Raw genomic sequence first — 23,488 nt, forward strand, 5'->3', positions numbered from 1 at the left:
TCGTGGTAAATAAAGACGGGTGTGTTCAATCATGGGGTATGACACCGTTACAGTTGCCGTGGTAAATAAAGACGGGTGTGTTCAATCATGGGGTATGACACCGTTACAGTTGCCGTGGTAAATAAAGACGGGTGTGTTCAATCATGGGGTATGACACCGTTACAGTTGCCGTGGTAAATAAAGACGGGTGTGTTCAATCATGGGGTATGACACCGTTACAGTTGCCGTGGTAAATAAAGACGGGTGTGTTCAATCATGGGGTATGACACCGTTACAGTTGCCGTGGTAAATAAAGACGGGTGTGTTCAATCATGGGGTATGACACTGTTACAGTTGCCATGGTAAATAAAAAGGGGTGTGTTCAATTTTCAGGTAGGACGCTGTTACAGTTGTCGTGGTAAATAAAGACAGGTGTGTTCAATCATGGGGTATGACACCGTTACAGTTGCCGTGGTAAACAAAGACGGGTGTGTTCAATCACGGGGTATGACACCGTTACAGTTGCCGTGGTAAATAAAGACGGGTGTGTTCAATCATGGGGTATGACACAGTTACAGTTGCCGTGGTTAATAAATACGGTGTGTTCAATCATGGGGTATGGCACCGTTACAGTTGCCGTGGTAAATAAAGACGGGTGTGTTCAATCATGGGGTATGACACCGTTACAGTTGCCGTGGTAAATAAAGACGGGTGTGTTCAATCACGGGGTATGACACCGTTACAGTTGCCGTGGTAAATAAAGACGGGTGTGTTCAATCACGGGGTATGACACCGTTACAGTTGCCGTGGTAAATAAAGACGGGTGTGTTCAATCATGGGGTATGACACCGTTACAGTTGCCGTGGTAAATAAACACGGGTGTGTTCAATCACTGTTACAGTTGCCATGCTAAATAAAGACGGGTGTGTTCAATCATGGGGTATGACACCGTTACAGTTGCCATGGTAAATAAAAAGGGGTGTGTTCAATTTTCAGGTAGGACGCTGTTACAGTTGCCGTGGTAAATAAAGACGGGTGTGTTAAATTGTCAGGTAGGACGCTGTTACAGTTGCCGTGGTAAATAAAGACGGGTGTGTTCAATCATGGGGTATGACACCGTTACAGTTGCGGTGGTAAATAAAGACGGGTGTGTTCAATCATGGGGTATGACACTGTTACAGTGGTAAATAAAGACGGGTGTGTTCAATCACGGGGTATGACACCGTTACAGTTGTCGTGGTAAATAAAGACGGGTGTGTTCAATCATGGGGTATGACACCGTTACAGTTGCCGTGGTAAATAAAGACGGGTGTGTTCAATCATGGGGTATGACACCGTTACAGTTGCCGTGGTAAATAAAGACGGGTGTGTTCAATCATGGGGTATGACACCGTTACAGTTGCCGTGGTAAATAAAGACGGGTGTGTTCAATCATGGGGTATGACACCGTTACAGTTGCCGTGGTAAACAAAGACGGGTGTGTTCAATCATGGGGTATGACACCGTTACAGTTGCCGTGGAAAATACAGACGGGTGTGTTCAATTTTCAGGTAGGACGCTGTGACAGTTGCCGTGGTAAATAAAGACGGGTGTGTTCAATCATGGGGTATGACACCGTTACAGTTGCGGTGGTAAATAAAGACGGGTGTGTTCAATCATGGGGTATGACACCGTTACAGTGGTAAATAAAGACGGGTGTGTTCAATCATGGGGTATGACACCGTTACAGTGGTAAATAAAGACGGGTGTGTTCAATCACGGGGTATGACACCGTTACAGTTGTCGTGGTAAATAAAGACGGGTGTGTTCAATCATGGGGTATGACACCGTTACAGTTGCCGTGGTAAATAAAGACGGGTGTGTTCAATCATGGGGTATGACACCGTTACAGTTGCTGTGGTAAATAAAGACGGGTGTGTTCAATCATGGGGTATGACACCGTTACAGTTGCCGTGGTAAACAAAGACGGGTGTGTTCAATCACGGGGTATGACACCGTTACAGTTGCCGTGGTAAATAAAGACGGGTGTGTTCAATCATGGGGTATGACACCGTTACAGTTGCCGTGGTAAATAAAGACGGGTGTGTTCAATCATGGGGTATGACACTGTTACAGTTGCCGTGGTAAATAAAGACGGGTGTGTTCAATCATGGGGTATTACACTGTTACAGTTGCCGTGGTAAATAAAGACGGGTGTGTTCAATCATGGGGTATGACACAGTTACAGTTGCCGTGGTAAATAAAGACGGGTGTGTTCAATCACTGTTACAGTTGCCATGCTAAATAAAGACGGGTGTGTTCAATCATGGGGTATGATACCGTTACAGTTGCCATGGTAAATAAAAAGGGGTGTGTTCAATTTTCAGGTAAGACGCCGTTACAGTTGCCGTGGTAAATAAAGACGGGTGTGTTCAATTTTCAGGTAGGACGCTGTTACAGTTGCCGTGGTAAATAAAGACGGGTGTGCTCAATCATGGGGTATGACACCGTTACAGTTGCCGTGGTAAATAAAGACGGGTGTGTTCAATCACGGGGTATGACACCGTTACAGTTGCCGTGGTAAATAAAGACGAGTGTGTTCAATCATGGGGTATGACACCGTTACAGTTGCCGTGGTAAATAAAGACAGGTGTGTTCAATCATGGAGTATGACACCGTTACAGTTGCCGTGGTAAACAAAGACGGGTGTGTTCAATCACGGGGTATGACACCGTTACAGTTGCCGTGGTAAATAAAGACGGGTGTGTTCAATCATGGGGTATGACACCGTTACAGTTGCCGTGGTAAATAAAGACGGGTGTGTTCAGTCATGGGGTATGGCACCGTTACGGTTGCCGTGGTAAATAAAGACGGGTGTGTTCAATCATGGGGTATGACACCGTTACAGTTGCCGTGGTAAATAAAGACGGGTGTGTTCAATCATGGGGTATGACACCGTTACAGTTGCCATGGTAAATAAAAAGGGGTGTGTTCAATTTTCAGGTAGGACGCTGTTACAGTTGTCGTGGTAAATAAAGACGGGTGTGTTCAATCATGGGGTATGACACCGTTACAGTTGCCGTGGTAAACAAAGACGGGTGTGTTCAATCACGGGGTATGACACCGTTACAGTTGCCGTGGTAAATAAAGACGGGTGTGTTCAATCATGGGGTATGACACCGTTACAGTTGCCGTGGTAAATAAAGACGGGTGTGTTCAATCATGGGGTATGACACAGTTACAGTTGCCGTGGTAAATAAACACGGGTGTGTTCAATCACTGTTACAGTTGCCATGCTAAATAAAGATGGGTGTGTTCAATCATGGGGTATGACACCGTTACAGTTGCCATGGTAAATAAAGACGGGTGTGTTCAATTTTCAGGTAGGACGCTGTTACAGTTGCCGTGGTAAATAAAGACGGGTGTGTTCAATTTTCAGGTAGGACGCTGTTACAGTTGCCGTGGTAAATAAAGACGGGTGTGTTCAATCATGGGGTATGACACCGTTACAGTTGCCGTGGTAAATAAAGACGGGTGTGTTCAATCATGGGGTATGACACCGTTACAGTTGCCGTGGTAAATAAAGACGGGTGTGTTCAATAACGGGGTATGACACCGTTACAGTTGCCGTGGTAAATAAAAAGGGGTGTGTTCAATTTTCAGGTAGGACGCTGTTACAGTTGCCGTGGTAAATAAAGACGGGTGTGTTCAATTTTCAGGTAGGACGCTGTTACAGTTGCCGTGGTAAATAAAGACGGGTGTGTTCAATCATGGGGTATGACACCGTTACAGTTGCCGTGGTAAATAAAGACGGGTGTGTTCAATCATGGGGTATGACACCGTTACAGTTGCCGTGGTAAATAAAGACGGGTGTGTTCAATAACGGGGTATGACACCGTTACAGTTGCCGTGGTAAATAAAGACGGGTGTGTTCAATCATGGGGTATGACACTGTTACAGTTGCCGTGGTAAATAAAGACGGGTGTGTTCAATCATGGGGTATGACACCGTTACAGTTGCCGTGGTAAATAAAGACGGGTGTGTTCAATCATGGGGTATGACACCGTTACAGTTGCCGTGGTAAATAAAGACGGGTGTGTTCAATCATGAGGTATTACACTGTTACAGTTGCCGTGGTAAATAAAGACGGGTGTGTTCAATCATGGGGTATGACACTGTTACAGTTGCCGTGGTAAATAAAGACGGGTGTGTTCAATCATGGGGTATGACACTGTTACAGTTGCCGTGGTAAATAAAGACGGGTGTGTTCAATCATGGGGTATGACACCGTTACAGTTGCCGTGGTAAATAAAGACGGGTGTGTTCAGTCATGGGGTATGACACCGTTACGGTTGCCGTGGTAAATAAAGACGGGTGTGTTCAATCATGGGGTATGACACCGTTACAGTTGCCGTGGTAAATAAAGACGGGTGTGTTCAATCATGGGGTATGACACCGTTACAGTTGCCATGGTAAATAAAAAGGGGTGTGTTCAATTTTCAGGTAGGACGCTGTTACAGTTGTCGTGGTAAATAAAGACGGGTGTGTTCAATCATGGGGTATGACACCGTTACAGTTGCCGTGGTAAACAAAGACGGGTGTGTTCAATCACGGGGTATGACACCGTTACAGTTGCCGTGGTAAATAAAGACGGGTGTGTTCAATCATGGGGTATGACACCGTTACAGTTGCCGTGGTAAATAAAGACGGGTGTGTTCAATCATGGGGTATGACACAGTTACAGTTGCCGTGGTAAATAAACACGGGTGTGTTCAATCACTGTTACAGTTGCCATGCTAAATAAAGATGGGTGTGTTCAATCATGGGGTATGACACCGTTACAGTTGCCATGGTAAATAAAGACGGGTGTGTTCAATTTTCAGGTAGGACGCTGTTACAGTTGCCGTGGTAAATAAAGACGGGTGTGTTCAATTTTCAGGTAGGACGCTGTTACAGTTGCCGTGGTAAATAAAGACGGGTGTGTTCAATCATGGGGTATGACACCGTTACAGTTGCCGTGGTAAATAAAGACGGGTGTGTTCAATCATGGGGTATGACACCGTTACAGTTGCCGTGGTAAATAAAGACGGGTGTGTTCAATAACGGGGTATGACACCGTTACAGTTGCCGTGGTAAATAAAAAGGGGTGTGTTCAATTTTCAGGTAGGACGCTGTTACAGTTGCCGTGGTAAATAAAGACGGGTGTGTTCAATTTTCAGGTAGGACGCTGTTACAGTTGCCGTGGTAAATAAAGACGGGTGTGTTCAATCATGGGGTATGACACCGTTACAGTTGCCGTGGTAAATAAAGACGGGTGTGTTCAATCATGGGGTTTGACACCGTTACAGTTGCCGTGGTAAATAAAGACGGGTGTGTTCAATAACGGGGTATGACACCGTTACAGTTGCCGTGGTAAATAAAGACGGGTGTGTTCAATCATGGGGTATGACACTGTTACAGTTGCCGTGGTAAATAAAGACGGGTGTGTTCAATCATGGGGTATGACACCGTTACAGTTGCCGTGGTAAATAAAGACGGGTGTGTTCAATCATGAGGTATTACACTGTTACAGTTGCCGTGGTAAATAAAGACGGGTGTGTTCAATCATGGGGTATGACACTGTTACAGTTGCCGTGGTAAATAAAGACGGGTGTGTTCAATCATGGGGTATGACACTGTTACAGTTGCCGTGGTAAATAAAGACGGGTGTGTTCAATCATGTGGTATGACACTGTTACAGTTGCCGTGGTAAATAAAGACGGGTGTGTTCAATCATGGGGTATGACACCGTTACAGTTGCCGTGGTAAATAAAGACGGGTGTGTTCAATCATGGGGTATGACACAGTTACAGTTGCCGTGGTAAATAAACACGGGTGTGTTCAATCACTGTTACAGTTGCCATGCTAAATAAAGATGGGTGTGTTCAATCATGGGGTATGACACCGTTACAGTTGCCATGGTAAATAAAAAGGGGTGTGTTCAATTTTCAGGTAGGACGCTGTTACAGTTGCCGTGGTAAATAAAGACGGGTGTGTTCAATTTTCAGGTAGGACGCTGTTACAGTTGCCGTGGTAAATAAAGACGGGTGTGTTCAATCATGGGGTATTACACTGTTACAGTTGCCGTGGTAAATAAAGACGGGTGTGTTCAATCATGGGGTATGACACAGTTACAGTTGCCGTGGTAAATAAAGACGGGTGTGTTCAATCACTGTTACAGTTGCCATGCTAAATAAAGACGGGTGTGTTCAATCATGGGGTATGATACCGTTACAGTTGCCATGGTAAATAAAAAGGGGTGTGTTCAATTTTCAGGTAAGACGCCGTTACAGTTGCCGTGGTAAATAAAGACGGGTGTGTTCAATTTTCAGGTAGGACGCTGTTACAGTTGCCGTGGTAAATAAAGACGGGTGTGCTCAATCATGGGGTATGACACCGTTACAGTTGCCGTGGTAAATAAAGACGGGTGTGTTCAATCACGGGGTATGACACCGTTACAGTTGCCGTGGTAAATAAAGACGAGTGTGTTCAATCATGGGGTATGACACCGTTACAGTTGCCGTGGTAAATAAAGACAGGTGTGTTCAATCATGGAGTATGACACCGTTACAGTTGCCGTGGTAAACAAAGACGGGTGTGTTCAATCACGGGGTATGACACCGTTACAGTTGCCGTGGTAAATAAAGACGGGTGTGTTCAATCATGGGGTATGACACCGTTACAGTTGCCGTGGTAAATAAAGACGGGTGTGTTCAGTCATGGGGTATGACACCGTTACGGTTGCCGTGGTAAATAAAGACGGGTGTGTTCAATCATGGGGTATGACACCGTTACAGTTGCCGTGGTAAATAAAGACGGGTGTGTTCAATCATGGGGTATGACACCGTTACAGTTGCCATGGTAAATAAAAAGGGGTGTGTTCAATTTTCAGGTAGGACGCTGTTACAGTTGTCGTGGTAAATAAAGACGGGTGTGTTCAATCATGGGGTATGACACCGTTACAGTTGCCGTGGTAAACAAAGACGGGTGTGTTCAATCACGGGGTATGACACCGTTACAGTTGCCGTGGTAAATAAAGACGGGTGTGTTCAATCATGGGGTATGACACCGTTACAGTTGCCGTGGTAAATAAAGACGGGTGTGTTCAATCATGGGGTATGACACAGTTACAGTTGCCGTGGTAAATAAACACGGGTGTGTTCAATCACTGTTACAGTTGCCATGCTAAATAAAGATGGGTGTGTTCAATCATGGGGTATGACACCGTTACAGTTGCCATGGTAAATAAAGACGGGTGTGTTCAATTTTCAGGTAGGACGCTGTTACAGTTGCCGTGGTAAATAAAGACGGGTGTGTTCAATTTTCAGGTAGGACGCTGTTACAGTTGCCGTGGTAAATAAAGACGGGTGTGCTCAATCATGGGGTATGACACCGTTACAGTTGCCGTGGTAAATAAAGACGGGTGTGTTCAATCACGGGGTATGACACCGTTACAGTTGCCGTGGTAAATAAAGACGAGTGTGTTCAATCATGGGGTATGACACCGTTACAGTTGCCGTGGTAAATAAAGACAGGTGTGTTCAATCATGGAGTATGACACCGTTACAGTTGCCGTGGTAAACAAAGACGGGTGTGTTCAATCACGGGGTATGACACCGTTACAGTTGCCGTGGTAAATAAAGACGGGTGTGTTCAATCATGGGGTATGACACCGTTACAGTTGCCGTGGTAAATAAAGACGGGTGTGTTCAGTCATGGGGTATGACACCGTTACGGTTGCCGTGGTAAATAAAGACGGGTGTGTTCAATCATGGGGTATGACACCGTTACAGTTGCCGTGGTAAATAAAGACGGGTGTGTTCAATCATGGGGTATGACACCGTTACAGTTGCCATGGTAAATAAAAAGGGGTGTGTTCAATTTTCAGGTAGGACGCTGTTACAGTTGTCGTGGTAAATAAAGACGGGTGTGTTCAATCATGGGGTATGACACCGTTACAGTTGCCGTGGTAAACAAAGACGGGTGTGTTCAATCACGGGGTATGACACCGTTACAGTTGCCGTGGTAAATAAAGACGGGTGTGTTCAATCATGGGGTATGACACCGTTACAGTTGCCGTGGTAAATAAAGACGGGTGTGTTCAATCATGGGGTATGACACAGTTACAGTTGCCGTGGTAAATAAACACGGGTGTGTTCAATCACTGTTACAGTTGCCATGCTAAATAAAGATGGGTGTGTTCAATCATGGGGTATGACACCGTTACAGTTGCCATGGTAAATAAAGACGGGTGTGTTCAATTTTCAGGTAGGACGCTGTTACAGTTGCCGTGGTAAATAAAGACGGGTGTGTTCAATTTTCAGGTAGGACGCTGTTACAGTTGCCGTGGTAAATAAAGACGGGTGTGTTCAATCATGGGGTATGACACCGTTACAGTTGCCGTGGTAAATAAAGACGGGTGTGTTCAATCATGGGGTATGACACCGTTACAGTTGCCGTGGTAAATAAAGACGGGTGTGTTCAATAACGGGGTATGACACCGTTACAGTTGCCGTGGTAAATAAAAAGGGGTGTGTTCAATTTTCAGGTAGGACGCTGTTACAGTTGCCGTGGTAAATAAAGACGGGTGTGTTCAATTTTCAGGTAGGACGCTGTTACAGTTGCCGTGGTAAATAAAGACGGGTGTGTTCAATCATGGGGTATGACACCGTTACAGTTGCCGTGGTAAATAAAGACGGGTGTGTTCAATCATGGGGTATGACACCGTTACAGTTGCCGTGGTAAATAAAGACGGGTGTGTTCAATAACGGGGTATGACACCGTTACAGTTGCCGTGGTAAATAAAGACGGGTGTGTTCAATCATGGGGTATGACACTGTTACAGTTGCCGTGGTAAATAAAGACGGGTGTGTTCAATCATGGGGTATGACACCGTTACAGTTGCCGTGGTAAATAAAGACGGGTGTGTTCAATCATGGGGTATGACACCGTTACAGTTGCCGTGGTAAATAAAGACGGGTGTGTTCAATCATGAGGTATTACACTGTTACAGTTGCCGTGGTAAATAAAGACGGGTGTGTTCAATCATGGGGTATGACACTGTTACAGTTGCCGTGGTAAATAAAGACGGGTGTGTTCAATCATGGGGTATGACACTGTTACAGTTGCCGTGGTAAATAAAGACGGGTGTGTTCAATCATGGGGTATGACACCGTTACAGTTGCCGTGGTAAATAAAGACGGGTGTGTTCAGTCATGGGGTATGACACCGTTACGGTTGCCGTGGTAAATAAAGACGGGTGTGTTCAATCATGGGGTATGACACCGTTACAGTTGCCGTGGTAAATAAAGACGGGTGTGTTCAATCATGGGGTATGACACCGTTACAGTTGCCATGGTAAATAAAAAGGGGTGTGTTCAATTTTCAGGTAGGACGCTGTTACAGTTGTCGTGGTAAATAAAGACGGGTGTGTTCAATCATGGGGTATGACACCGTTACAGTTGCCGTGGTAAACAAAGACGGGTGTGTTCAATCACGGGGTATGACACCGTTACAGTTGCCGTGGTAAATAAAGACGGGTGTGTTCAATCATGGGGTATGACACCGTTACAGTTGCCGTGGTAAATAAAGACGGGTGTGTTCAATCATGGGGTATGACACAGTTACAGTTGCCGTGGTAAATAAACACGGGTGTGTTCAATCACTGTTACAGTTGCCATGCTAAATAAAGATGGGTGTGTTCAATCATGGGGTATGACACCGTTACAGTTGCCATGGTAAATAAAGACGGGTGTGTTCAATTTTCAGGTAGGACGCTGTTACAGTTGCCGTGGTAAATAAAGACGGGTGTGTTCAATTTTCAGGTAGGACGCTGTTACAGTTGCCGTGGTAAATAAAGACGGGTGTGTTCAATCATGGGGTATGACACCGTTACAGTTGCCGTGGTAAATAAAGACGGGTGTGTTCAATCATGGGGTATGACACCGTTACAGTTGCCGTGGTAAATAAAGACGGGTGTGTTCAATAACGGGGTATGACACCGTTACAGTTGCCGTGGTAAATAAAAAGGGGTGTGTTCAATTTTCAGGTAGGACGCTGTTACAGTTGCCGTGGTAAATAAAGACGGGTGTGTTCAATTTTCAGGTAGGACGCTGTTACAGTTGCCGTGGTAAATAAAGACGGGTGTGTTCAATCATGGGGTATGACACCGTTACAGTTGCCGTGGTAAATAAAGACGGGTGTGTTCAATCATGGGGTATGACACCGTTACAGTTGCCGTGGTAAATAAAGACGGGTGTGTTCAATAACGGGGTATGACACCGTTACAGTTGCCGTGGTAAATAAAGACGGGTGTGTTCAATCATGGGGTATGACACTGTTACAGTTGCCGTGGTAAATAAAGACGGGTGTGTTCAATCATGGGGTATGACACCGTTACAGTTGCCGTGGTAAATAAAGACGGGTGTGTTCAATCATGGGGTATGACACCGTTACAGTTGCCGTGGTAAATAAAGACGGGTGTGTTCAATCATGAGGTATTACACTGTTACAGTTGCCGTGGTAAATAAAGACGGGTGTGTTCAATCATGGGGTATGACACTGTTACAGTTGCCGTGGTAAATAAAGACGGGTGTGTTCAATCATGGGGTATGACACTGTTACAGTTGCCGTGGTAAATAAAGACGGGTGTGTTCAATCATGTGGTATGACACTGTTACAGTTGCCGTGGTAAATAAAGACGGGTGTGTTCAATCATGGGGTATGACACCGTTACAGTTGCCGTGGTAAATAAAGACGGGTGTGTTCAATCATGGGGTATGACACAGTTACAGTTGCCGTGGTAAATAAACACGGGTGTGTTCAATCACTGTTACAGTTGCCATGCTAAATAAAGATGGGTGTGTTCAATCATGGGGTATGACACCGTTACAGTTGCCATGGTAAATAAAAAGGGGTGTGTTCAATTTTCAGGTAGGACGCTGTTACAGTTGCCGTGGTAAATAAAGACGGGTGTGTTCAATTTTCAGGTAGGACGCTGTTACAGTTGCCGTGGTAAATAAAGACGGGTGTGTTCAATCATGGGGTATGACACCGTTACAGTTGCCGTGGTAAATAAAGACGGGTGTGTTCAATCATGGGGTATGACACCGTTACAGTTGCCGTGGTAAATAAAGACGGGTGTGTTCAATAACGGGGTATGACACCGTTACAGTTGCCGTGGTAAATAAAAAGGGGTGTGTTCAATTTTCAGGTAGGACGCTGTTACAGTTGCCGTGGTAAATAAAGACGGGTGTGTTCAATTTTCAGGTAGGACGCTGTTACAGTTGCCGTGGTAAATAAAGACGGGTGTGTTCAATCATGGGGTATGACACCGTTACAGTTGCCGTGGTAAATAAAGACGGGTGTGTTCAATCATGGGGTATGACACCGTTACAGTTGCCGTGGTAAATAAAGACGGGTGTGTTCAATCATGGGGTATGACACCGTTACAGTTGCCGTGGTAAATAAAGACGGGTGTGTTCAATAACGGGGTATGACACCGTTACAGTTGCCGTGGTAAATAAAGACGGGTGTGTTCAATCATGGGGTATGACACTGTTACAGTTGCCGTGGTAAATAAAGACGGGTGTGTTCAATCATAGGGTATGACACCGTTACAGTTGCCGTGGTAAATAAAGACGGGTGTGTTCAATCATGGGGTATGACACCGTTACAGTTGCCGTGGTAAATAAAGACGGGTGTGTTCAATCATGAGGTATTACACTGTTACAGTTGCCGTGGTAAATAAAGACGGGTGTGTTCAATCATGGGGTATGACACTGTTACAGTTGCCGTGGTAAATAAAGACGGGTATGTTCAATCATGGGGTATGACACTGTTACAGTTGCCGTGGTAAATAAAGACGGGTGTGTTCAATCATGGGGTATGACACCCTTACAGTTGCCGTGGTAAATAAAGACAGGTGTGTTCAATCATGGAGTATGACACGTTACAGTTGCCGTGGTAAATAAAGACGGGTGTGTTCAATCACGGGGTATGACACCGTTACAGTTGCCGTGGTAAATAAAGACGGGTGTGTTCAATCATGGGGTATGACACTGTTACAGTTGCCGTGGTAAATAAAGACGGGTGTGTTCAATCATGGGGTATGACACTGTTACAGTTGCCGTGGTAAATAAAGACGGGTGTGTTCAATCATGGGGTATGACACTGTTACAGTTGCCGTGGTAAATAAAGACGGGTGAGTTCAATCATGGGGTATGACACCGTTACAGTTGCCGTGGTAAATAAAGACGGGTGTGTTCAATCATGGGGTATGACACCATTACAGTTGCCGTGGTAAATAAAGACGGGTGTGTTCAATCATGGGGTATGACACCGTTACAGTTGCCGTGGTAAATAAAGACGAGTGTGTTCAATCATGGGGTATGACACCGTTACAGTTGCCGTGGTAAATAAAGACGGGTGTGTTCAATCATGGGGTATGACACCGTTACAGTTGCCGTGGTAAATAAAGACGGGTGTGTTCAATCATGGGGTATGACACTGTTACAGTTTCCGTGGTAAATAAAGACGGGTGTGTCACAGCGATAGTACAAGGGGAAGACCTCAGCGTAGCCGTGCTCCCTCCACCAGGTGCAGAGTTGTCGGTTCCAGCCACAAGGCAGCGAGTAGAAGAGGTGTGGGTGCTCCATGCCCACCATGGTGAAGAAGTCCTGGTCCCCCAGGTGGCCCCTGAAGTGGTAGTGCTGGGCCAGTCTGCCCACATGGTGTGGTTGCAGCAGTTGGTTGTAGAGAGGAGACGCCCGCATGGCCGCCAGGTGCAGGAGCATCACACCGCTGTTGAAGCCCGGCTGACCCTCAGGAGGCGGCTCACCCACTGGTGTGCCCGGGTTCTCCTTGCGGTACTGCCAGAAGGTGTGTCTGCCGGTCAACATACTACAAGATTTATATTACATACTACAATTTTTCATACTACAATATTTATATTACATACTACAATTTTTCATACTACAATATTTATATTACATACTACAATATTTATATTACATACTACAGTATTTACATACTACAATATTTATATTACATACTACAATATTTATATTACATACTACAATATTTACATACTACAATATTTATATTACATACTACAATATTTATATTACATACTACAGTATTTACATACTACAATATTTATATTACATACTACAATATTTATATTACATACTACAATATTTACATACTACAATATTTACATACTACAATATTTATATTACATACTACAATATTTATATTACATACTACAGTATTTACATACTACAATATTTATATTACATACTACAATATTTATATTACATACTACAATATTTACATACTACAATATTTATATTACATACTACAATATTTATATTACATACTACAATATATACATACTACAATATTTATATTACATACTACAATATTTACATACTACAATATTTATATTACATACTACAATATTTACATACTACAATATTTACATACTACAATATTTATATTACATACTACAATATTTATATTACATACTACAATATTTACATACTACAAAATTTATATGACATACTACAATATTTATATTTCATACTACAATATTTATATTCCATAATACAATATTTATATTTCATACCACAATATTTATATTCCATACCACAATATTTACATACTACAATATTTACATACTACAATATTTATATTACATACTACAATATTTATATTACATACTACAATATTTACATATTACAATATTTACATACTACAATATTTATATGACATACTACAATATTTACATACTACAATATTTATATGACATACTACAATATTTATATTTCATACTACAATATTTACATACTACAATATTTATATTTCATACTACAATATTTACATACTACAATATTTATATTACATACTACAATATTTACATACTACAATATTTATATTACATACTACAATATTTACATACTACAATATTTATATTACATACTACAATATTTACATACTACAATATTTACATACAATATTTATATTACATACTACAATATTTACATATTACAATATTTACATACTACAATATTTATATGACATACTATAATATTTACATACTACAATATTTATATGACATACTACAATATTTATATTTCATACTACAATATTTACATACTACATTACTTATATTTCATACTACAATATTTATATTCCATACTACAATATTTATATTTCATACCACAATATTTATATTCCATACCACAATAGTAATATTTCATACTACAATATTTACATTTCATACTACAATATTTACATACTACAATATTTATATTTCATACTACAATACTTACATTCCATACTACAATATTTATATGCCATACTACAATATTTACATTTCATACTACAATATTTACAAATGACAATATTTATATTCCATACTACAACATATAGTTTTCATCTGATATCACAACCAACATCACCGAGTCTGATACCAGAATTGACAGCACCCTGTCTGATATCACAATAATCACCGTGTCTGATATCACTATCAACATCTCCGTGTCTGATATCACAATCAACATCCCTGTGTATGATATCACAATCAACATCGCCGTGTTTGATATCACAATCAACATCACCGTGTCTGATATCACAATAAACATCACTATGTCTGATATCACAATCAACATCACTATGTCTGATATCACAAACAACATCACTATGTCTGAATCAACATCACTATGTCTGATATCACAATCAACATCACTGCATCTGATATCACAATCAATATCACTATGTCTGATATCACAATCAACATCACTATGTCTGATATCACAATCAACATCACTATAGCTGATATCACAATCAACATCACTATGTCTGATATCACAATCAACATCACTATGTCTGATATCACAATCAACATCACTATGTCTGATATCACAATCAACATCACTATGTCTGAAATCACAATCAACATCACTATGTCTGAAATCACAATCAACATCACTATGTCTGATACCACAATCAATATCACTATGTCTGATATCACAATCAACATCACTATGTCTGATATCACAATCAACGTACTTGTGTACTTGAACTGCAGTAAGTAAATGTGAATAAAATACTTGTGTACTTGTACTGCAGTAAGTAAATGTCAATAAAATACTTGTGTACTTGTACTGCAGTAAGTAAATGTGAATAAAATACTTGTGTACTTGTACTGCTGCAAGTAAACAAAAGTATGAGATATAAGGATGTCACTTATATAAAGGGCCTCATCTCTTGGGCATAGAAGCTTCCAGATGCAGCTGTGAGTAGAAACGTTATGACGTGCATGTGGGCAGGAAGTGCTTTGAATGGTAGCAGGAAGTATTGTCCACATAATAGTGTCCAGTATTGTGTCCAGTGTACCAGTGTCCAGTATTGTCCACATAACAGTGTCCAGTATTGTCCACATAATAGTGTCCAGTGTACCAGTGTCCAGTATTGTCCACATAATAGTGTCCAGTGTACCAGTGTCCAGTATTGTCCATATAATAGTGTCCAGTATTGTCCACATAATAGTGTCCAGTGTACCAGTGTCCAGTATTGTCCACATAATAGTGTCCAGTATTGTCCACATAATAGTGTCCAGTATTGTGTCCAGTGTACCAGTGTCCAGTATTGTCCACATAATAGTGTCCAGTATTGTGTCCAGTGTACCAGTGTCCAGTATTGTCCACATAATAGTGTCCAGTATTGTCCACATAATAGTGTCCAGTGTACCAGTGTCCAGTATTGTCCACATAATAGTGTCAGGTATTGTCCACATAATAGTGTCCAGTGTACCAGTGTCCAGTATTGTCCACATAATCAGTCAGTCTACCCCAGGGCAGCTGTGGCTATGAAAGTAGCTTACGACCACCAGGTGTGAATGAATGATGGGTTCTACATGTAAAGCGACTTTGGGTACTTAGAAAAGCGCTATATAAATCCCAGGTATTATTATAATAGTGTCCAGTATTGTCCACATAATAGTGTCCAGTATTGTGTCCAGTGTACCAGTGTCCAGTATTGTCCACATAATAGTGTCCAGTGTACCAGTGTCCAGTATTGTCCACATAATAGTGTCCAGTATTGTCCACATAATAGTGTCCAGTATTGTGTCCAGTGTACCAGTGTCCAGTATTGTCCACATAATAGTGTCCAGTATTGTGTCCAGTGTACCAGTGTCCAGTATTGTCCACATAATAGTGTCCAGTATTGTGTCCAGTATTATCCACATAATAGTGTCCAGTATTGTCCACATAATAGTGTCCAGTGTACCAGTGTCCAGTATTGTCCACATAATAGTGTCCAGTGAACCAGTGTCCAGTATTGTCCACATAATAGTGTCCAGTATTGTGTCCAGTGTACCAGTGTCCAGTATTGTCCACATAATAGTGTCAAGTATTGTCCACATAATAGTGTCCAGTGTCCAGTATTGTCCACATAATAGTGTCCAGTATTGTCCACATAATAGTGTCCAGTATTGTCCACATAATAGTGTCCAGTATTGTGTCCAGTGTAGCAGTGTCCAGTATTGTCCACATAATAGTGTCCAGTGTACCAGTGTCCAGTATTGTCCACATAATAGTGTCCAGTATTGTCCACATAATAGTGTCCAGTATTGTGTCCAGTGTACCAGTGTCCAGTATTGTCCACATAATAGTGTCCAGTAAGGTGTCCAGTGTACCAGTGTCCAGTATTGTCCACATAATAGTGTCCAGTATTGTCCACATAATAGTGTCCAGTGTACCAGTGTCCAGTATTGTCCACATAATAGTGTCAGGTATTGTCCACATAATAGTGTCCAGTGTACCAGTGTCCAGTATTGTCCACATAATCAGTCAGTCTACCCCAGGGCAGCTGTGGCTATGAAAGTAGCTTACGACCACCAGGTGTGAATGAATGATGGGTTCTACATGTAAAGCGACTTTGGGTACTTAGAAAAGCGCTATATAAATCCCAGGTATTATTATAATAGTGTCCAGTATTGTCCACATAATAGTGTCCAGTATTGTGTCCAGTGTACCAGTGTCCAGTATTGTCCACATAATAGTGTCCAGTGTACCAGTGTCCAGTATTGTCCACATAATAGTGTCCAGTATTGTCCACATAATAGTGTCCAGTATTGTGTCCAGTGTACCAGTGTCCAGTATTGTCCACATAATAGTGTCCAGTATTGTGTCCAGTGTACCAGTGTCCAGTATTGTCCACATAATAGTGTCCAGTATTGTGTCCAGTATTATGCACATAATAGTGTCCAGTATTGTCCACATAATAGTGTCCAGTGTACCAGTGTCCAGTATTGTCCACATAATAGTGTCCAGTGAACCAGTGTCCAGTATTGTCCACATAATAGTGTCCAGTATTGTCCACATAATAGTGTCCAGTATTGTGTCCAGTGTACCAGTGTCCAGTATTGTCCACATAATAGTGTCCAGTATTGTGTCCAGTGTACCAGTGTCCAGTATTGTCCACATAATAGTGTCCAGTATTATCCACATAATAGTGTCCAGTATTGTCCACATAATAGTGTCCAGTGTACCAGTGTCCAGTATTGTCCACATAATAGTGTCCAGTGAACCAGTGTCCAGTATTGTCCACATAATAGTGTCCAGTATTGTGTCCAGTATACCAGTGTCCAGTATTGTCCACATAATAGTGTCCAGTATTGTCCACATAATAGTGTCCAGTGTCCAGTATTGTCCACATAATAGTGTCCAGTATTGTCCACATAATAGTGTCCAGTATTGTCCACATAATAGTGTCCAGTATTGTGTCCAGTGTAGCAGTGTCCAGTATTGTCCACATAATAGTGTCCAGTGTACCAGTGTCCAGTATTGTCCACATAATAGTGTCCAGTATTGTCCACATAATAGTGTCCAGTGTACCAGTGTCCAGTATTGTCCACATAATAGTGTCCAGTATTGTGTCCAGTGTACCAGTGTCCAGTATTGTCCACATAATAGTGTCCAGTATTGTCCACATAATAGTGTCCAGTGTACCAGTGTCCAGTATTGTCCACATAATAGTGTCCAGTATTGTCCACATAATAGTGTCCAGTGTACCAGTGTCCAGTATTGTCCACATAATAGTGTCCAGTATTGTCCACACAATAGTGTCCAGTATTGTCCACATAATAGTGTCCAGTATTGTCTCCAGTGTACCAGTGTCCAGTATTGTCCACATAATAGTGTCCAGTATACCAGTGTCCAGTATTGTCCACATAATAGTGTCCAGTATTGTGTCCAGTATTATCCACATAATAGTGTCCAGTATTGTCCACATAATAGTGTCCAGTGTACCAGTGTCCAGTATTGTCCACATAATAGTGTCCAGTATTGTCCACATAATAGTGTCCAGTGTACCAGTGTCCAGTATTGTCCACATAATAGTGTCCAGTATTGTGTCCAGTGTACCAGTGTCCAGTATTGTCCACATAATAGTGTCCAGTATTGTCCACATAATAGTGTCCAGTGTACCAGTGTCCAGTATTGTCCACATAATAGTGTCCAGTATTGTCCACATAATAGTGTCCAGTATTGTCTCCAGTGTACCAGTGTCCAGTATTGTCCACATAATAGTGTCCAGTATACCAGTGTCCAGTATTGTCCACATAATAGTGTCCAGTATTGTGTCCAGTATTGTCCACATAATAGTGTCCAGTGTACCAGTGTCCAGTATTGTCCACATAATAGTGTCCAGTATTGTCCACATAATAGTGTCCAGTATTGTGTCCAGTGTCCAGTATTGTCCACATAACAGTGTCCAGTATTGTCCACATAATAGTGTCCAGTATTGTGTCCAGTGTACCAGTGTCCAGTATTGTCCACATAATAGTGTCCAGTATTGTCCACATAATAGTGTCCAGTATTGTAAATATTGACATACTGAAAATGCTAACATGTCCATGTGATGTCAGATGAAACAAAAATGGAGCTGTTTGGCCACAATACCCAGCAATATGTTTGGAGGAGAAATGGTGAGGCCTTTAATCCCAGGAACACCATTCCTACCGGCCTGTTTTGCTGCCAATGGAACTGCTGCTTTACAGAGAGTAAATGGGACAATGAAAAAGGAGGATTACCTCCAAATTCTTCAGAACAAGCTAAAATCATCAGCCCGGAGGTTGGGTCTTGGGCGCAGTTGGGTGTTCCAACAGGACAATGACCCCAAACACCCCTCAAAAAGTGGTAAAGGAATGGCTAAATCAGGCTAGAATGAAGGTTTTAGAATGGCCTTCCTCAAGTGTGGACAATGCTGAAGAAACAAGTCCATGTCAGAAAAGCAACACATTTAGCTGAAGTGCAGCAATTTAGTGGTCAAGTGGTCAAGCAGAAGCTTGTGGATGGCTACCAAAAGCGCCTTATTGCAGGTAAACTTGCCAAGGGACATGTAAGCAAATATTAACATTGCTGTATGTATACTTTTCACCCTCACATTTTCATAATAAATTCATAAAAGAAGCAAACTTCATGAATGAAATTTCAAGTATGTGCTCCAATCACTACATCACAAAACAAATAAGAGTCATTGGAATGATCGATGTTCTTTACAAGTGTATGTAAAGGTTTGACCACGACAGTAAATGGTGCAAATATGTGCAGGTGCTCACCTGTACACCGGCTGCATCTCCCTGGCGATGCCGATGACCGCCCCCGCTGCGAAGTGGTCAAATTCCTGGAAGAGGTCCCTGATGTTGGTGCGGTACTTGAGGTCCAGGTCGAGCTGCACCATGTGCGTCAAAGCTGCGAGGAGGAGAAGCTCTTCTTAGCAGCTGTGTCAACACACCAGCAGGTCATCAACTGCACATTCCGACAAAACCCCAAGGTCAGCTGACACGTAACAAGTGGATGACGCTTTTCCAGGGCCCATACTGATACCGATCATTATCGGTCCAGGAGGACGATATTTGGAATAACATTCATTTGTAGTCAAAGTTATTTAATATGAATATTATACGTCAGTAAACATCTGGACTAGACTTTAAGTTGTTTTTGAACATTATTACGTTATTTAACAATATTAAATATTATATATCAAATCAATAATGTCGTTTTTGAACATTATTATGTAGGAAAGGTGGCACCAGTAGTGATACAATTGATCATCAAACACCTTTATTACGTGTGTCTAAGAGGAGCATCGTTTTAATTCTAATTCTCCTGGGAAAATATGACATTTGTCTACATCACAATAACTCATCTACTACATTTTATACACTTTTATAACACTTTATTCCTCCTGAGGAACCCTGAAATAATTTCAACTAGAGATGTCCGATAATGGCTTTTTTGCCGACATAAGCTGCTACTTTGTGGAGACACTCAATCTATTATGTGTCCTGCTGCAGGGAAATATCAACACTTATCAACACTCATCAACATGTATCAACTATCAACATTCAAAAACACTCATCAACACTCGTCAACACTCATCAACACTTATCAACACTTATCAACACTTATCAACTATCAACATTCATCAACACTTAACACTCAGCACTTATCAACATTCATCAACACTCATCAACACTTATCAACACTCATCAACACTCATCAACACTCATCAACACTCATCAACATTCATCAACACTTATCAACTATCAACATTTATCAACACTTAACACTCAGCACTTATCAACATTCATCAACACTCATCAACACTTATCAACATTCATCAACACTTATCAACTATCAACATTCATCAACACTTAACACTCAGCACTTATCAACATTCATCAACACTCATCAACACTTATCAACACTCATCAACACTCATCAACATTCATCAACACTTATCAACTATCAACATTTATCAACACTCATCAACACTTATAAACTATCAACATTCATCAACACTCATCAACACGTAACACTCAACACTTATCAACTATCAACATTTATCAACACTTAACACTCAGCACTTATCAACATTCATCAACACTTATCAACACTCATCAACATTCATCAACACTTATCAACTATCAACATTCATCAACACTCATCAACACGTAACACTCAACACTTATCAACATTCATCCACACTTATCAACACTAATCAACATTTATGAACCTTCATCAACACTTATCAACATGTATGAACATTCATCAACACTTATCAACATTTAACACTCATCAACACACATCAACATTTATCAACAGACTCAACATTTATCAACACTTAACACTCATCAACACTTATGAATTCTTATAAACACTTAACATTTATCAACACTCATCAACACTTATCAACATTTATGATTACTCATCAACATTTATCAACACTCATCAACATTTATCAACACTCGCCAATGCTCAGCTACATTTAGGAACACTTGTGAACATTCATCAACATTTATAAACTCTCATTAACATTTATGAACTATCATCAACATTCATCAACATTTATCAAAATTCATCAAAATTCATGAACACTCATAAACATTTATCAACATTTATGAACATTCATGAACATTTATGAACATTCGTCAACATTTATCAACATTCACAAACATTTATCAACATTCGTCAACATTTATTAATATTTATCAACATTCGTCAACATTTATTCACTGAACATTCATCAACATTTAAGAACATTCATCAACATTTATGAATATTTATCAACATTTGTCAACATTTATGAACATTCATCAACATTTATGAACATTCATCAACATTTGTCAACATTCACAAACGTTTATCAACATTCATGAACATTTATCAACATTCATGAACATTTGTCAACATTTATCAACATTCACAAACATTTATCAAAATTTATGAACATTCATCAACATTCATGAGCATTCATGAACATTTATGAACAAACATTCATCAACATTCATGAACATTTATCAACATTCATGAACATTTGTCAACATTTATCAACATTCACAAACATTTATCAAAATTTATGAACATTCATCAACATTCATGAGCATTCATGAACATTTATGAACAAACATTCATGAGCATTTATGAACATTCATCAACATTCATGAACATTTGTCAACAATTATCAACATTCACAAACATTTATCAAAATGTATGAACATTCATCAACATTCATGAACATTTATCAACATTCACAAACATTCATGAACATTCACAAACATGTATCAACATTCATGAGCATTCATGAACATTTATGAACAAACATTCATGAACATTTATCAACATTCATGAACATTTGTCAACATTTATCAACATTCACAAACATTTATCAAAATTTATGAACATTCATCAACATTCATGAGCATTCATGAACATTTATGAACAAACATTCATCAACATTCATGAACATTTATCAACATTCATGAACATTTGTCAACATTTATCAACATTCACAAACATTTGTCAACATTTATCAACATTCACAAACATTTATCAAAATTGATGAACATTCATCAACATTCATGAGCATTCATGAACATTTATGAACAAACATTCATCAACATTCATGAACATTTATCAACATTCATGAACATTTGTCAACATTTATCAACATTCACAAACATTTGTCAACATTTATCAACATTCACAAACATTTATCAAAATTTATGAACATTCATCAACATTCATGAGCATTCATGAACATTTGTGAACAAACATTCATGAACATTTATCAATATTCATGAACATTTATCAACATTCATGAACATTTGTCAACATTTATCAACATTCACAAACATTTATCAAAATTAATGAACATTCATCAACATTCATGAGCATTTATGAACAAACATTCATGAGTATTTATGAACATTCATCAACATTTGTCAACATTTATCAACATTCACGAACATTTATCAAAATTTATGAACATTCATGAACATTTGTCAACATTCACAAACATTTATCAACATTCATGAACATTTATGAACAAACATTAATGATCATTTATCAACATTTATGTACATTCATCAACATAAGTCAACACTCATGAACATTAATGAACATTTATGTAAACTTATGAACGTTCCTTTCTACCTCACACAAGCATGACCATGACCGCACTTTGATAAGTTATACTTGTCATGAATATAGAGATCCCTGTCATAATGGCTTTTTTGCTGATATCCGATATTGTCCAACTCTTAATTACCGATTCCGATATCAAGCAATACCGATATATACAGTGGTGGAATGAACACATTATTATGCCTAATTTTGTTGTGATGCATTAAACAATGTAACAAGGTTTTCCAAAATAAATCAACTCAAGTTATGTAAAAAAATGCCAACATGGCACTGCCATATTTATTATTGAAGACACAAAGTGCATTATTTTTTTAACATGCCTCAAAACAGCAGCTTGGAATTTGGGACATGCTCTCTCTGAGAGAGCATGAGGAGGTTGAGGTGGGCGGGGTTGAGGTGTGGGGGGGTGTAGAAGGTAGCGGGGGGTGTATATTGTAGTGTCCCGGAAGAGTTAGTGCTGCAAGGGGTTCTGGGTATTTGTGCTGTTGTGTTTA

The 23,488-nt window shown here is 40.5% G+C and overlaps 1 protein-coding gene across 2 annotated transcripts in view; it reads right to left on the reverse strand.

Moving 5' to 3' along the window:
- Positions 1-12,412: 12,412 nt before the first annotated feature.
- xxylt1 (xyloside xylosyltransferase 1) overlaps positions 12,413-23,488 on the reverse strand; it is a 50,934-nt gene continuing 39,858 nt past the window's right edge. Inside the window, exons 3-4 of one of the 2 annotated variants that reach the window (XM_061976318.1) lie at positions 19,625-19,757; positions 12,413-12,882 (exon numbers count right to left, since the gene is read on the reverse strand). In XM_061976318.1, coding sequence (XP_061832302.1) covers positions 12,486-12,882; positions 19,625-19,757 — 530 coding nt within the window. In that variant the 3' untranslated portion in view covers positions 12,413-12,485. Of the gene's footprint in view, positions 12,898-19,624; positions 19,758-23,488 lie in introns of both variants that reach the window. The other variant, XM_061976317.1, reaches the window with a different exon arrangement.

This window comes from Nerophis lumbriciformis, linkage group LG14, assembly GCF_033978685.3.
Source record: "Nerophis lumbriciformis linkage group LG14, RoL_Nlum_v2.1, whole genome shotgun sequence".
Classification (NCBI taxonomy): Eukaryota; Metazoa; Chordata; class Actinopteri; order Syngnathiformes; family Syngnathidae; genus Nerophis; species Nerophis lumbriciformis.